General features: G+C 35.1%; 1 protein-coding gene across 2 annotated transcripts in view; it reads right to left on the bottom strand.

Annotated features, from left to right (window-relative positions):
• Window positions 1–881: 881 nt before the first annotated feature.
• RNF217 (ring finger protein 217) overlaps window positions 882–17282 on the bottom strand; it is a 151607-nt gene continuing 135206 nt past the window's right edge. The window contains exons 4-6 of one of the 2 annotated variants that reach the window (XM_049900298.1): window positions 16739–16940; window positions 12391–12462; window positions 882–10966 (exon numbers count right to left, since the gene is read on the bottom strand). In XM_049900298.1, coding sequence (XP_049756255.1) covers window positions 10893–10966; window positions 12391–12462; window positions 16739–16940 — 348 coding nt within the window. In that variant the 3' untranslated portion in view covers window positions 882–10892. Of the gene's footprint in view, window positions 10967–12390; window positions 12463–16738; window positions 16941–17282 lie in introns of those variants that run through there. The other variant, XM_049900307.1, reaches the window with a different exon arrangement.

The raw sequence follows: 17282 nt of genomic DNA, 5'->3' as shown, positions 1-17282 counted from the left end.
GTTCAAACTGTTGACCTTTTGGCTAGCAGCCATAGCACTTAACCACTACATCATCAGGGTTTCCCCTTTTTATAGTTAGGAAGGCAAAAATTAAATACATTGTCCCCAGACACCCTTTTCCTCAGTAATGAAGTCACTCCTGAGGTTCACCTTTCAGCCAAAGATTAGACAGGCCCATAAAAAAAAAAATGAGACCAAAGGGGCACAGCAGCCCAGGGGCAAGGACTAGAAGGCAGGAGGGGATAGGAGAGCTGGTAATAGGGAACCCAAGGTCGAGAAGGGAGAGTGTTGACGTGTGTGGTTGTTAACTAATGTCATAAAACAATATGTGTACTGTTTAATGAGAAACTAGTTTGTTCTGTAAATCTTCATCTAAAGTACCAAAACCCAAAACCAAACCCAGTCCTGTCGAGTCGATTCCGACTCATTGCAACCCTATACATCTGAAGTACAAAAAAAAAAATTAACTAAATGGAAATCATTGAGGCTTTCACACCAATTCAAATTTATTAAAAAGTCCTACACCAACATCATCTGTGCCATCCTACTCTTGGAGTGTAAGAGTAAACCACTCTCTGTGTGACAAGAAGATGGTTCTATTTCTTTTTAGTGGTCTCTACTTTCCCCCACCCAAATCCAGTCTGCTTTGTCGAGACAACAATCACCACCGTAATTCAACCTTCCACTTCCACAGTACTTGCCCAGAGTCTCTATCATGCCCTTGCAAAATATTCGGATTGATCATCCCTATTCTGTTCTCCTTCCAAAACATGTCACAGCAACCCATCACGTTCCACCTTCCTAGAAGCACACCTGTGACGCGAATTTCTTTTCATTCCTGCTATCCCAAAGCTACTGGAAAAAAGACAACAGCCTTCTCTTTTTAAAACTTTTATTAGGCATTGCTAGATGACACTGCATGATGTATTGAATACACCATGTGAGTAAACAGCACACCACAGAAATCCATACAATGGTTCATACAGTGACAATCAAAATAGTTTGATTCCCATTATAGTTTTTATCCAAGTGAGATCTTATTTCATAATTAATACTATTCTTCCATTCCAAAACAATCAACCAAAAACAATTTAAAAAGCCCAACCACAAAAAAAAGGCCATAGGGACAGTATCAAAAGTCCAAAATTGGACTCCAAAATACCACAAGGTATCCACCTGTTGAAAGGCATGTCCCTAAAATTGTGTGATAACATTTGGGTTGCTTTTACTGCCAGCAGCAAGTGAGACTGCATTTTCTAAGAAGCAGTACACTGACACACATCCACTGAAAATTCTGAGGTAATAGATTTTTAAAGTTCACTGCTTAAAAAAAATTGGTTAATTTCCAGGTCCTGTCCAGCAGGACATATCTGTTGCCAGGATTCTTTTCCTTTTTTTTTTTTTTTTTGTCGAATATTTATACATATTTGCATATGCAGCCTGTATATTTTTTTTCTAAGCACATGGTTTGTTTTAATTATTTATCATACATTCATCAGGAAAAGTTGAATTATATACTATGGTACATAAAGAATACAACAAAACCAGTATTTTGTATAAAGCTGAAACAAAAGGCACTGACCAAGAAGAGCAAAATAATAAATTGTACAAAACGGCCTGATGCTGATAAAGCCCACTGTGAATGAGTAACAACATGTAAATAGCAAACACCACTCTAGCATCTATACGGAAGTATATTACAAATAAAATATTGCCAAAGACCAGTTGCAGGGAATTGGTCAAATTCCTGAAGTACCATATAGTTGCTTTTATTTTCAGTGCTTCTTTGTAATTTTGTCTTAATTGGAGCTATAAAGACTGACAACCATTTCAACTGCTGCTTTAAACTTTAATAATCAGCATCTTTTTTGCAGTTTTGAAATAAATTTTGATGAAAATGGCTTCAATTTCTGGTGTTTAGTATCTTTTTTTTTTTTTAATGTTAACTTAAAATGAAAAGTGAATTTAAGAAAAGAAACATTGGTTAAGCTGATGTTCTAGAGATAATACAGTGGATTAAGGAAGCGAATGCAGTCTATACACATGCCTAAAGATACACCGTTTCCTTAGCATTTAAATAGAGGGACCAAAAAACACTCACAAAAATTACATGGCTCTTTAGAGAAGAAATAAAGTCAAGTGAAAAAAATAAGGCACTAATAACATATATAAACGTTAAATACTCTCATCACACAAGGCAGTGTACGGAAGACTAAGGGGACTACACATGAGTGCTATTGGGAAAGGGGAATGAACCTAGTTTCTCTGGATTTTATTCAGTAATTCCTTCCATTCTTTTTGTAATGTTTAAACACAAAATGATGCAGGAACCTAAATACTATGCCAAAAATCACGATTCACTGAAACAACAGCATGAAATTATGAGTTGGGAATAAAAAGCTGATTACTTTTGACAATCTAAGAAATTAAGGTCTTAAATATTTCTTATTTTCCAATATTTTCATCTCAGAATTTGTTTTTTTCCTTTCCTACTTATTTTCAAGGCATTCTACATAAGAACATTAATATTGGCATTTTTTAACTGTATTTCTACCTGCCTCTTTCTCAAAATGTATTCATAATAGTTTCCTCTATATAGCTTTATGGATACCAAAGTTAAGAACATTACTAATGTAGAAAAAGTTCAATAAAATTGCATAAATATTTCCAAGTATCATTGAAAAAGCAAAGGAAATAAAGTCTTTTCAACCAGGCTCATTTTAAACATGACAAATATTATGACATATTTGAAAAATGGCTACACATTTTACAGGAAACTAAAATTATGCAATATAATGACACAATGAACAAGACCTGGTACCAACTACTGGTGAAAAACATTCATTTTACAATTAAGAAATTGCTCTTCATTTGCTATTTTTCATGAGAATGTAATTGAAATGTGATATACTCTGATAATTCAAATAGGAGATGACAATTATTCCTTGGAATTGTAATTTCTGGACATACAGTAATCATAGATTAAACATAAAAAAAAAAAACAGCCAAGAGTTTTTCTTTTTAACATTTTATATTCTTTGTGCAAAAAAGAGAATGTGAATAATTTAACTGCCCAGTTTAGCAGTAGGTATACATAGATGTAAAAATGTATTTATTGTATAGAAGTGTCTTATAATTAATTTTGCTTAAAATATAAGCAACTAACTGTTGTGGTTTCTCAAGAATATGTTAAGAGGATTTAATAGCATTTCACTGCAGCTGTTTTTACTGTTCTTTTTACAGAGAGTTATTTTCTGTGGTCTCAGAATTTACTATTACATACTAATAATTGCTTCTATGAGCAACAAGATTGTCAATTAATTTTCACATTAAAAATCTGTAACATATTGTCCTTGGCAAGGTACATGGTAATCTAAAAACCTTTCACCATTCTAGGTTTCATATGAAATACAAGGCTGCTCTACTTTATTAAATGTCATTTCAATACCCATTATGATGAAAATGATCAAATATCAAAAGTAAGCTATTGAGGGGCTGCCACATGGAACTTTAAAAAAATTGTGTTTTTGAAGTTGGTAAGAAAAAGGGTTTGTAGTCAACTGATAAAAGTAATGATACTTACATACAAAATTGTCTTTATAAAGGAACATTGTCTTTATAATATTTGTCTTTATAAAGAATGCTGCTTTTCTATAGGCTGAAAAAGAAATTCAGATATTTGTATCAAAGATTTAGGTGGTATTTACTTAAAAGAAACAATAAAACTACATTTGGACAAAAAGGGAGTAATATGTTAAAAAAAAATTCACTTTTAGGATTTGGCTGGATTATTGAGAATATTTCCTCAGCTGGGTTATGACGCAGATACCTCACAAATTTGCAGAAAACCAATGACCGACAGCACAGCTTGAAAGCTACAGGGGAGAACTTGATATTTCAGCAATTTCTGGGGCCCTTGAACAACCAAGTTAGATTTTCCTTTGACCTTTTCTGTGTCATACACTAAAACTATCCTAAATATATCTTTTCTTTACTAGTTTGAGTGTGGTTTACATCTAAATCATGTCCATGAACAAGTTGAACATTTGCAAATGAAAAATGGCTTCTCGAGGTCTGGAATATCAGTTACATTCGATGTGATCTACTATAGATTATCAAAAAAGTTTAAAAATGTTCCAAGAGTATGAATATACGGTTGAATTTTATATACAAACTCTACGTGACATAAATCCAGCCCCAATTGGACTTCCAAGCTGTAGGACTTTTTGCTGAAACAAAGGCTATAAACCATATTATTTGGCCAGTCTGGATGAATCATGAATGACTTTAGGTCAGTTGGATGAATGCCCATATGTTCTTTCTGTCCAGCTAATGAGTAAACATAATATTGACTTTATGATACCATGAAGCAATTTCTGAAACTTAGTTTTAGAGAATTATTAGGCCCCCTGATCCAATTTACATCTTCAAATTCCTTCAATTTACTTCTCATCAGAGGGCTAGGCAGGGTTCTCCAACACCTATCAAGGACAGGGAGAAGTGCTTCCGGTACTCCTGATGTCTTCCAATTTATAGGTAAAATAAGCCAAGGTAAATTATGCTCATTCCCAGAGCTAAATTATGGCGTCCTTTCAGTGTTTGAATTTCATATCTTTAGAGTCAAAGGGACAGAATTTATTCCATGCTTGACCAAGATAGAAAGGGGCCTGGGAAGGCAAAAAGTAAGAAAACCAGGAAATCTGAGAGAAACCACAGATTAATGTCGAAGAATGTAGAAATCAGTTCACAAGGCAGGGAAGTCATTTAAAGATTAATGATGGAGAAGAGTGACAAAAAAGTGGCATAGAACCGAAAAAGCATTTTCTATGCTAATAAATCTGCAAAATCTAAGCGATGCAGAGTTAAACACACGTAATAAAACGTCTTTTAGAAGAAAAAGGGAAGTGCCAAAAAAAAGGCAGCAGCAATATTTTGCATATTTTTAAAAAATAATTTATTGCCTTTTAAATCCATGTTGGTATTCTCACTTCTTCAGCTAAAAAAAGGAGTAGTTTGTAATACACATCCTATGTTTCTAAAATTGGCAATATGTATGAGGATCTATAAGGTATATGCTATATTAAGGCTTCAGCTAACCTTCCAAATAGACAATTACAGAAGTCTCACTTTATTGTGACTCTGTTACTTAGATTTGGATGAAATCAAGTGAAGTTCCAGCCTCATGACACTGATGTACAACAGATGCTCCACAAGGTACTTGGCTATGAAATGACTATTAGTTCTATCCTCAAAACGGTAGTCGCAAAGGGGTTCCACTTCATTTCTCCCTTCAAGGTCTGTATTATTGATTTTCATACGAAAGGAAACTTTTCACAATCTAGAATACTCCCCAAATTTTGTAACTCTGTGATTTTGTTCAGACCATACTTTAATGCTTCTATCAAATTATTTCAGGTTTATCAAAGTAATAACTGTGGATATTTATACTAAAGATGTGATTCTTGGAAATTATTTTCTATAGGAGAGAAATATCATAATTAAATTATAATGACTTGAGCAAACAAAATATGTTCATACTGGCTATTGGTGGCAGTTTTGATTTACCATGTTTCTGGTCAGGAAAACTTTCGCAGGTTTTGTGAAATGCAGTTAAAACTTTCAGGAGAAATTAACAATATTTTAAACAAATATCCAAACTAGGTTATTAAATTATATAACATTAATGAAATTGTATTTGCTATATTTGAGCCCCTGATACCAATCTCCAAGATTACTGTAATTTCAGAAACTCTGCGATATATTTTTTAGGTATGTTTTGCTGATTTGAAATATTCAGTCTCTGATTCCCCCATATTTAAAGAGGTGACACATATTTGCTAACACTGTTATTGTTTTTTCTCCATTGAAATATACATGTCAGTTGCCTTAACTTTGCCAATAAATTACTTAAATGGCACAAATATTTTAAAGTGCATTATTCAATTTTAAGGCTATAATAGCTATTAACACACAAAAAAATAAAGATGACCATGGGAAAATTTACCTTAAATAGCTGGGATAGATTTTAGCCACAAATAGGAAAATATAAGCACACAATCCAATGTGAGGATTCACATTAAGGCATGTATGCGGCTGGCTCATACAGTGAAAACTGTGAGAGCTGGAACTTGACTGCCTTGTTTTTCTGGGTCTTGTGAGCTTTCCACCTTTGACAAGGTGCAGTCTTACTACTTTTCTATCACTCTTTATTAGTGAAAAGTAGTTGACTTTTCCTTTTCTGACAGGTTTCTGCCTTACACAGGTTCCTGCTTTTGCAGGTTTTATTGTGAAAGCAAAATCTAAAATTGGTGTGAATTTTCTTATTTTTGAACTTAATAGAGTATATCAATTAATGTGATTTAGGCCACTAACTTTTTACATTTATAAATGTTAATAGGCAGCATGAAAAGTTTAATGTAGAAACAACTGTGTTTGTTTAACAAGGGAGAAGCCAGACTGATGTATTCTAATGTGACAATGGTCAGGAAGGAATGCTGACACTTTCCATGCCAGAGTGAGGTTTTCACCTCCTCTTGTCTCTCGTCCTCTCTTTTAGTGAGGAGGAGCTAGAGTAGCAGAGTGGAGAAAAATGAGGCCGGGGAGGGTCACAGGGACCGAAAAAGATTATAGTGCTTTGTGGGTATTTTTGGCCTACTGGACTACCAAAAAACCAAAACCAAACCCCTTGCCGTCAAGCTGATTGCGACTCATTGCGACACTAAAGGACAGAGTAGAACTGTCCCACAGGGTTTAAAAAGCTGTAGGTATTTTTGGCCTACTGGAACAGAGGATATATATTTTGATGGCGGGATTGGAAGATAAAGGCTCATTTGAGACCCTGGGGCTCAAGAGATGGTGGGTGGCAAAGGATTGAGAATTTCTTGACAGGTACTGAATCCTGATAACAAAGCAGAGAAAGTACAAATGAAGACAGCATGTTGTAACCTGACTGGTATTTAATCATCTTTGATTGTTTTCCTGTCTAGTCTAGTAGGATACAATAGCATCTACCAGGAAATCAACCTGTGGTGACAACAGGATGTTGCTTGTACCAAAGGGTATGTCCCCTCTCCTCTTAGTACCTCACAGGCATATTTCTAGGAAACTGTTGGAATTCACTGTAAAATAAATGTTTCCCATTATTCCACACTTATAAATACTCCAACAAACCACCAAGCCTTACCCACAGTCTGATTTATTTTTCTCTGGATAATTATGGGTATTTGTTATTGCCAACATATTGCTTCCCACTTTGGTCACTGGCATAATTAAGTTCCTTTGCGGAGCAACATGCATGAACATGGATAGTTTTAAAAATGTGACAAACATCATCTATTTGGCTTGACTGTTTCATTTAAATCCCCCAAGTTTTAAAACTAAGCAATCCAAAAATCAATGCATATTTCTCACATCATTATAGACATAACATTTTATTTTTATTGGAAACAGATTAACTTTATTTTATAATTTTTGGCAAGGAATTTTTTTGGCTAGTCAAGCAGGGGGAAAATTATCCTGCAAAAGAGGCTCTTCTTTAAAAATTATGCATAATCTTTTTTTCTCCAAGAGAATGATCTCAATTCCATTATTTCTGTGATCTCATTCACTGAAAATGCATTAAAAATTTTGTTACAAAATCGTATAAAAACCAAATTTAAAACTCTATGGAAATGTTCGCACAAGGGCACAAAAATATGCATACATAAAAGGATCTTTGCTGAAACTTTGTTGGTCATAGAGAAGTGAAAAAAATCTCATTGTCCATTCAATAGGGGACTAATTAAATAAATTAAGATACAACCCTACAAAGGAATATGCAGTAATTTTCAAAAAGATGAGGTAATTCTATTTACACTCTTATGGAAAGGTGTCCACTGGTATACGAAAAATGAAAAATAAGTCACAGAACAGTAAGAATATTATTATTCTATCTGTATAAAAGTAATACACACTCTGACACTTACACATACACACACATATTTGTATATTTGTAGACAGCGTCTGGAAGGACACACACCAAACCATGAACAGTGGTTACCCCTAGCAAATAAGGGGTGGGATAAGCAGAAGAATATGTATTTTATAATTTTATGGTTTGGTGTTTTTAAAGAAGTCAGTACTAAATTTAGAATAAAAACATATACAAAATGACAAGCCTTTGCTAGAAAGACATTTATTTTATGTGCATGCATCTTTTCCTACCTAAAGTAGTTTTTAGAATTTACTCTAAACGTTACTACAATAATTTTACCTTCAATGTTGGCACTAACATATAAATATTCTGTTTTATTTTCATGATTTTGATAAAGTTTAGTAAAAAAAACTCACAAATAATTTTAACCCATCAGCAGGGAAAGACCAGATACATATCAACTTGTAAAAAGAAAAATACATTAATTTAAAAAAATCTATGCAATAGAAAAATGAAACACCTGTAGACCACAATGCACACTACCTCAAGCACTGATAGACTAGCCTTCACTGTTTGATGACACTGCTTTGTAATAAAAATATTGGGAAGTTTTCTAAATAATATAAAAATACCTCCAAAAGATAAATTACTTAAAAAGAAAGGAATAAAAATCCCTGAGTAGGCCAAAGACAACAGTTACAATAACCTAAGAAAATAGATTATCTAGACAAGAGAGCATAAGTATTCAATCAGTTGGTATATATGTCTGTGGCATATATATTCATATGCAGCTATGGAAATATTTTCTGTACATACATATGTATAACATACATATACATACTCACTCAATTTAGAATTGACTATATTCACATATCACCAAACTAAGGCCTAAATCCAGGAAAGACATATTTATAAAAATTAAGTACTTTATGATAGAAATACATGGATTTAGGCCAGAAAGTCTCATTCTTTCAGTCTTTATACTAGAGTACCTAGAGGAGCTGCTCAATAAATATTTGTTCAATCAATGGATGGACAGATGGATGGATGGATAGAGGAATGCAAAGATGAATTTGTGAAACCAGAGCATCACATTGTCTTATATTATGCTATATTTTAAAAATACACTATTCCAGAACCATAAATGGCACACCCTTCTTTAACTGGAATAGACAACTAGTTCAAAAGCTATAGATAACTATTCAAATTATTATTCAGAAAAATGGAAGTGTGCTGGCTTGTTATCTATGCAAGTAAATGTCCTTATTACAGACTTTTTAGGTCAATCATAAATGACAAATGTTCTTATACTCTGGAGCCCAACAAAGACAAACTATCCACGTTAATGCATGTTTTATCACATAACCTATTTCAAGTCAGGCAAGGGTGCTGACAAATAAATGCTACATCTACGGCAGATAGCTAAGTTTAAGGATTTGGAGACAATTGGGTATTTTAAGCTTTTTATGGGTGTTTTCTTCTTTTCTGCTGATGAACTTTTGTGATAAAAACAAATATCAGTTCAAATACTTGACCTTTTTCTTGTTTTTAAAGACTTCCCAGCTTTGAAAAACTTCTCAAAAACACTTCCTTCATTTTTTTGTTTCCTTCTCCAAAAGTGGTTTACATTTTAGATATACCCACGAACACAAAAACTTTTGTTTTCAGATTACCTCCTCACAGAAGATACCAACAGATTATTATACGCATTTGAGCAGAATACATAAAAAAGTCCTTCGAAAGTTGTATTTCTTTTTATGAAAAACTCCAGGACAAATAAAAAAGGGAGAGAAAGAGAAGGAAAGAGAAGAGGGTAGGTATTAAATAGTGTGAAACCTTGACCTAAAGCAGAATTACCTGTAATTGCTAACCTGATAAAAATTTTAGCAGAATAGGGATTTGTTTGAAGGGTTAAGCAATTCTCCTTATACCAAACTTGTTCTTTGGATTAACTAACTCCACCAGAAGAATTTATCTGTAAAGTGAAGCATGCATGCCCACATATAAGAAATCCGAAAAGATCAAATGCTCAGGTCTTGAGAACTTCCTAAAAGCAGCCTATCAGTTTTGCCAGGATACAAACTTTGATAACCCTTGGGTGACACTGCACATGTGTGTGTGTGTGTGTGTGTGTGACAAAAAGAGAGAACAAGAAATAGAAAGTGCCAACATCGAAACAGCCTGTTGTGTACATTGACTTTAATTCGGTACATTACCAAACTATGCCCACAAAGGAACCATCATCTTTAAAGAGCTCTATTAAAATGTGAAAAATAGTGCAGAGGCATGGAACTAAAGAAGTACAAAGTTATTGGCCTAGTTTTAACATAGGTATTTATACATACACACATTCACACCCCTATACATATATGCTGTATTTCAGCAACTCATGATTCTTCTCATTAATTTAGTCTCATTAGTTCCCTTTTGGGCATTGAGATTTTTAAGCAATTATGCCATCTGAAGGATGAATGAATTATACTGCATGGGCCACAGATGAAAACAGGTGCATATAGTGAACCTTCATCTTCGGAAAAGTGGCCTTGCTTATTGGTACAGATGAGACTTCAGCTATTCACACCAAGTGTCACAAGATGGCATGGAGGGAGGTTCAGGGCTCAAAGACAGTCCAAGCAATGCTCAGTAGAGGTGTACTCAGAACAATTCTGAGGAAAGTTGGTTCTTAATTAAAATATTTTCTTCAAAGAGCCATGAAGAAGGTCAAAGTTATGATACAGATGCTTATAGTCTATGAAAGTGACCATTTTTTTATAAGCAGCAATTTGTATAGGGAAAGAGACAGGACATTATGTTGGGAGTGCACCGTAGCTAGAGGCATTGTGGCCTGCAGAGAACCATGAGAAGACAAGATGGCAGAAGATTCCTCTCAGTGATTTTCAAGATGTGGCTCACACATGGGTATACCATTCTGCATAGCTCCTACCCGGACCAGCATAGTTCAGATGAAATCATCTGCATTTTACCAGTGCATACCTGTCCGCGATCGTTTTCTCTGTTTTTTACAAAGGCAATAGATAGGAAATACAAATAAACCTACGGGTTAAAAAAAAAAAAAAATTAATTAAAACTAATTAGGAGGAGAAGTATTTAGGCTTATATATTTTAAATTCCTCATTTTGAGTTATCTGCAAACTATTGATAAATAATATCATTTAGCAATACATGAAAATAGAGAGGGGAAAGACACCTATGTTATAAATTTTGTTTACTTCTACAAGATTTTCTTCATTATTTCCCTTTAGCTCTCCCCTCCTCCACTTTTAATAACCTCAGTGATACCAGTTTGAATATGGAATACTGCCTTCTATCACAATATCAAACCCGAGGTCTAAGTCTTCTTTATCACCCATAGTTGTATCATCTGCACACTATGATGTACACTGCAGCTTCAGGCAGTAAGGCCTATCAGTTAAGAACATGGGCTGTGGCGCCAAATGTCAGGTTCGGTTCCCAGTTCTCCCACTTAGGAGGTTCCAGTAAGCCTTAATATCCTCAATTATAAAATGCAGAAAATATTTACCTCATCAAGTCCTGACTCACTGCAAGAACTTAAATGTCAGTTACTTTTTAATTCTATCTGTTTCGCACATGCATTATTTGCAAAATAGAAGTTTACACATGAAAAATCTTTTTATTTAGCAAAAACAAAACAAAAAACCCATCTACTACACAGAGCAATCATCAAAGAAGCCTTTGTCGGTAGCGTTTAATTTAAAATTTTCTAAAGCAATTGTTCTCAAAGTGTGGCCCCAAGACTAGTAGTATCAGCATTACTTGGGAATGTTTTAGAAATACAAGTCCAGGGGCCCTGCCCCAGACTTACCGAATCAGAAACGCTGGGAGTGGAACCCAGCAATCTATTTTAACCAACCTCCAGGTGATTCTAAGGCACGCTAGAGTGCAAGAACCACTGCTTTTAAAATACATATTTTACTATACCTGGGCAAATAAAACTATACAAATCATTGATACATTTTCTATTTTCAGTGCTCACTGAAATATGTTCTATATACATTAAAGGTATCTTTTTTACCAGACCAGAACAAATACCTAAGAGTCCACCACAGTCTCTTTTCTTTGATGCTCCAATCTGAACTTGAAGTTGGAAAATTTGGGTTCTAGGCCACTGGACTCTTTCACTAATACTAGTTGTATTAACCTTGGTACTACAAGGGTGGTTAGTAACACTTTATAAGAGTTATAAATCACATATCTGTAGACTGAAAAAGTGCTATACAAATACATTCTATATGAAGCATGCTTCTCTGAATTTGTAAATCATATGCTGTCTATTTAAAATGCAATCTTTCTCCTAATAGGCCAAGGCCCATTCTTTGAAAGCAAACATGGAACAGAAATCACATCCACTTAAAAACTGAACACATTGTTAGATTTATGGTCCTATTCTCTACGGCACTCAGAGAATTCTAATGTCAGATATGTTAAGTGTTTCTTACCGATTACAACTGCTATGGCCCCTAGTGCTAATCCCAAAACCAGGATTACAGGTGCAACAAATAATTTTCCAGCTGGAAAACAAAAGGCAAAACCATTTAAAGAGTCTTATAAGTAATTTATTCAACAATTTTAGCAGTACTTTTTAAATACCACAGTGTATGTTATTTTTTAAGAAGTCTGATTGTAACTAGGGCTATATTTTGCTAAGGAAATGTATCAGGTGTGGGACTTCCCTGAAGTCCAGGGCATGTGAGTCCAACATTGTCATAAATAATTTATCCTTTATCACCAAGAAAATTCTACCAGGACCATTTCTCTATATGCTTTTCTCTTAGATCTCTTCCATTTTCAGTTTTCAAGATGCCAAAAAGTTAAGAAAGAAACACACTTTGGAAAACTGCACAAATGGACACGGAGCACCCAGGGTGGAAAGGGAAAGGGGGAGAGCACTGACACATTGTGGGGATTGCAACCAATGTCACAAAACAATTTGTGTATAACTTTTTCAATGAAGAATTAATTTGCACCATATATCTTCATCTAAAACACAATAAAATTAAATAAAAAAAGGAAGTAACACATTCTGAGTTGGTAGGCGAAAAGCCTAATTTAGCTCCCCAAATGAATAGCTAATAGGTGCTACAGGGAACTTCTACCAAAGCCTACATCTGAAAAAATGACTTATTTACTTCCTGAGTCAAAGGTAAGCTGACAGCATGAATACCTAATAGACTGAACTACAAATGGGGCAATCCAATTGTTAGAGAAAACACTATTAATTAATATACATAACGTTCAAAGTTATTAAAGTGACATTTAAACGAATTTTAAAAGGAAGCACTTAAAATCTAAGAAGGCTAAATGTTGACGAGGGTGCCAAGTGGCATCAGTCTGCATTTTTTCCCAAATAAATAATTTAGCAGTGGTGATAATAAACTCTAGTCATAAGTAAACATAGCACAGAGCCCATAATCAGATCCCACTGACTTTGAAAAGCACGAGCACAAAAAACAGACTAGTACTCAGTATCTTGTCATCGATAATGACCTTGATCTTAAGACACGTAACATAGCAGTATAGCTGCGTAACTGAAATGCTCACGTATCTGCTTAAGAACCAACCAGAACATCAATCTACAAATTACGTAAAGACAGTGATTTGGGATAACCTACTACATTCAAAAGAAGAAAGAAGGAAAGAAATATAGTGCAACCACGTGTTGGAAGTCTGTCAGAACAATATTAACTTTTCTATTCTTAATAGGAAACCCTGGTGGCATAGTGGTTAAGTGCTATGGCTGCTAACCAAAGGGCTGGCAGTTCAAATCTGCCAGGTGCTCCTTGGAAACTCTATGGGACAGTTCTACTCTGTTCTATAGGGTCGCTATGAGTCGGAATCGACTCGATGGCAGTGGGTTTTTTTTTTTTATTCTTAACAAATGGTCTTTGGAAACAGATGACCAGAAGTATATAAAACATAGTTTTTAATATTTAATTCAAAAGATCACTCAGTTAACACAATGTCTAACCATGGGTTTAAACTTATGTTTTCACCAATGACAGAATCCAATTAAATAACTCTAAATCTCACTGAACAACTACATTGGTATCCTCTTAAAGCTACGCTTAAGAGTTTAGAATGTATTTTGATAGAATATTTTGAAAGAATCTGTTTTTCTTCCACACACATAGTTCAGTCTGCTCATTCATATTTCCTTTTCCAATAATTATCAATATATTTTCAAAATAGCAATGAGGCATGCCTGTAAGCTAACATCGCTGACTTTTTTTTTCAAACATCATGGAACTCAGAGAACCAGATGTGTGCTTTCTCCCTTTGGGACGTCAATACTCAAAACATGTTTAAGGCTACTTTTGAAACGGTCTTGAGGACTAAGCAACGTTTCCCTTATTCCTAGGTCAGTAATAATTATTTTAAAATATCACTTTAAATATCTTAAATAGCATTCTATCATATGCATATATCATATATTACTTAAATATTTATATACTTACTTTCCTTGTTTTATTTTTGCTATTTTAAATTATACTTAAACACACAAACCATGGTCAGCACATCAATTTATCATGTTTTTAAAATGTCCATCACATTATCATTACACGCCTTTCCAAAAGTATTGTCCAAAATTTCCAAATCATTTAGCAGAGTATAAAACTCTAGCACTGAGTATAAGCTTGACAAAATTATTTTGATAAGCAATAGTCCCAAATAATTTCATTTTAGTTTACAGTTCTTTGACTACCAACAGCACTGAAATTTTTAGATATGTTTATTGACTATTTGTTATTTTTTCAGTTTTGGTTCCAGGCTTCTTTGTCTTTTAAGTTGGGTAGTTTTTGGGGGGGGGGGGGGGGGGAGGGGGGCGGGCGGGAAGGAAGAGATCCATGGCTTTTGTGCATATAAATTATTTGCCATCTAGAAATCAGATATATCTATATATTCATATTCTTCAATATTATATGGTTTGATTTAATGTTTTCAATTTAAAATTTTTCCTTAGCCACTTTTATTCCCAATACCATTCAATGTATAATCTGCCTACTCTGTATGGGGGAGATGCCCCTGTGTCAGAGGCTACTAATCGTCCCCCAATCTATGTTGTGCTGTATTCTCTAGCAGAATCGCTGATCTGTAGCTGGGCACACGGCCACATGGGATGAAGACCATGTTTCCCATCCTCCAGCTATGAGAGAGATGCCGACCTTTTCTCCACCTCTGTCCAAGGACATCTGGAGGCTTTAGTCCAAGGCTGAGGGAGTAAACTGGGTTGCAACACATACAAAGGCTATGAGCAGGAGGGGTTTGCTATAATCCATCTTCTCTCTTATATGGCAGGGATTAAGTAATTTTGTGCTTTCCTACCTTTTGTGAGGACAGGAAAAGTGGACTACTCCACATGGAGCTACAGTCCAACAGCAGTTAGGGACAGTTGTGCTGGAGGTGGAAACTATGTGTGGGAGGGACAGCTCATATTAAAGCCAGCTGCTCACTACTTTGTCAGGTTCATCCTGACCGGGTGGTATGTATGCACGTGCATATACACAATGGAGTAGAAACAGGTCAAAAAGAAAACCATTTATAGAAAACTGACCATAAAACTTTCAAATAAAAGGAAAAAGACAAGACTGTATAGAGATAAGGTTTCCCTGTTGACTAGATCCATGGGGCTGTCAGTTTCTGTACATTCTATGGACTGCTAAATAACCCAACTCTACTTTATGATACTAGAGGAGGACACCAGTGGCACCTAGATAACCAGTGAGAGGGCCTGAAGAGAAGGCATCCATAACATTATTGGACAAATTTATTCAAAGATGACTAAACAGACAAACAAAAAGGAAAGAAACAAAAAAGAAAACGAGAAATGACTGGTCTAATCAAAGATTACTTATAGACTGGATAGAAATATCTTGTCACAACGAAATACAAAATGGCATTGAAAGTAGGAAAGAAAATATGTTTGTATATTTGTGTTTGTGTGTAGGGTGGGAGGGTGGTGATGCTATGTGTTGTTAAGGAAGACTGCGGAGGGGAGAGTCAATCCACAAATACAATTTATACTTGGATATTTAAACTCACGTTTCTATGCAATGATGACATTAGAGACTCATTCCATTAACTGTTAAATATTAATGTAGTACAAAAAATATATACAATGACCTATCAATTGTGTACATACAATGAAACTTGGTTACAGGGACTCTGAATCATGTTGCCTTTCTAGACCATATCCCATGCTGTATTGTACTGAGTGTCCTCCATGAGCGGAGGACATGTATAAGACACTATGCCGGGTACTGTTCATACAAAAACAAATGTGACATTGTCCCTCTCGTCAAGTGGGTTACATACAATAGGGCTTGAAAAGTTTAAAAGACCAATGACTTCAGATTTTTACAGTGAAATTAATAATTTGTTTTTCAGAGAACCAAAATCTGCTTGCTCATATAAGTAGTGTTCTAATAAATCAACGTTTTTCATTTTGATCTCAAAGGGAGAGAATTTATCATCCTCTTGTCTTTAGGTAAAGACCTTACCTGGCACACTGCAAGTGCTCAGAATTACCATGGCTATTACATTTCTAAGTTCTGTTATCACTGTTTGGAAACCCTGGTGGCGTGGTGAAGGTCGGCAGTCTGAATCCACCAGGTGCTCCTTGGAAACTCTGCGGGGCAGTTCTACTCTGTCCTATAGGGTCGCCATGAGTCAAAATTGACTCGGTCGCCATGAGTCAAAATTGACTCGACGACGGCAAAGGGTCTTTTTTGGTTATTATAACTACTTATTTCCCAGGGGAGACTCTTATAAGGCATGTTAGATACTCACCACAGACCGACCCTCGAATTAATCTCCTTAAATGAGGTCTCTCTGGGAGGTAGCGGTATTTGCATCCAAATATACTGAGGTTTGATGTGTGGTCTCCAAAGAAACGGAGCTGGCGGTATCTCTCCCCACATCGGTAACAAAAATTAGTGTTGCACTGTGAACAAGTCATATGGTCACATCCTTCGGTTCTCTGGATGTGGATCTATAGCAGTGAAAGAGGGAAAGAGAAGGAAAGGTTATAAAAGGTTTAAAAAGTAAAATCAGGCAAATTTTGTGGAGTAACATTTAACAGGTTTCATCAAAGTAAAATCCTTACTGAGGATTCCTGAGGCTGTCAATTTGCTTATAACCACATTTTCTAAGACTGTATTTGTGCAAAATACTTCCGCGTGTTCAAAGCTGAAAAACGTTTTAGGTACTCAAGCTATTGGCTTATTTTGACCAATACATAAACGAGCAAATTCCAAAGAAAACTCACTTATCTTTACAGACACACATCCAACTCAGTGGTTAGGAAGCAGTTCAAAATGCTGTGAAAGTGAAT

This window comes from Elephas maximus, chromosome 1 (genome assembly GCF_024166365.1).
Source record: "Elephas maximus indicus isolate mEleMax1 chromosome 1, mEleMax1 primary haplotype, whole genome shotgun sequence".
NCBI classification, from domain to species: domain Eukaryota; kingdom Metazoa; phylum Chordata; class Mammalia; order Proboscidea; family Elephantidae; genus Elephas; species Elephas maximus.
The sequence above is the reverse complement of the archived record's forward strand: the minus strand, read 5'-3'. Positions and strand labels throughout refer to the sequence as shown.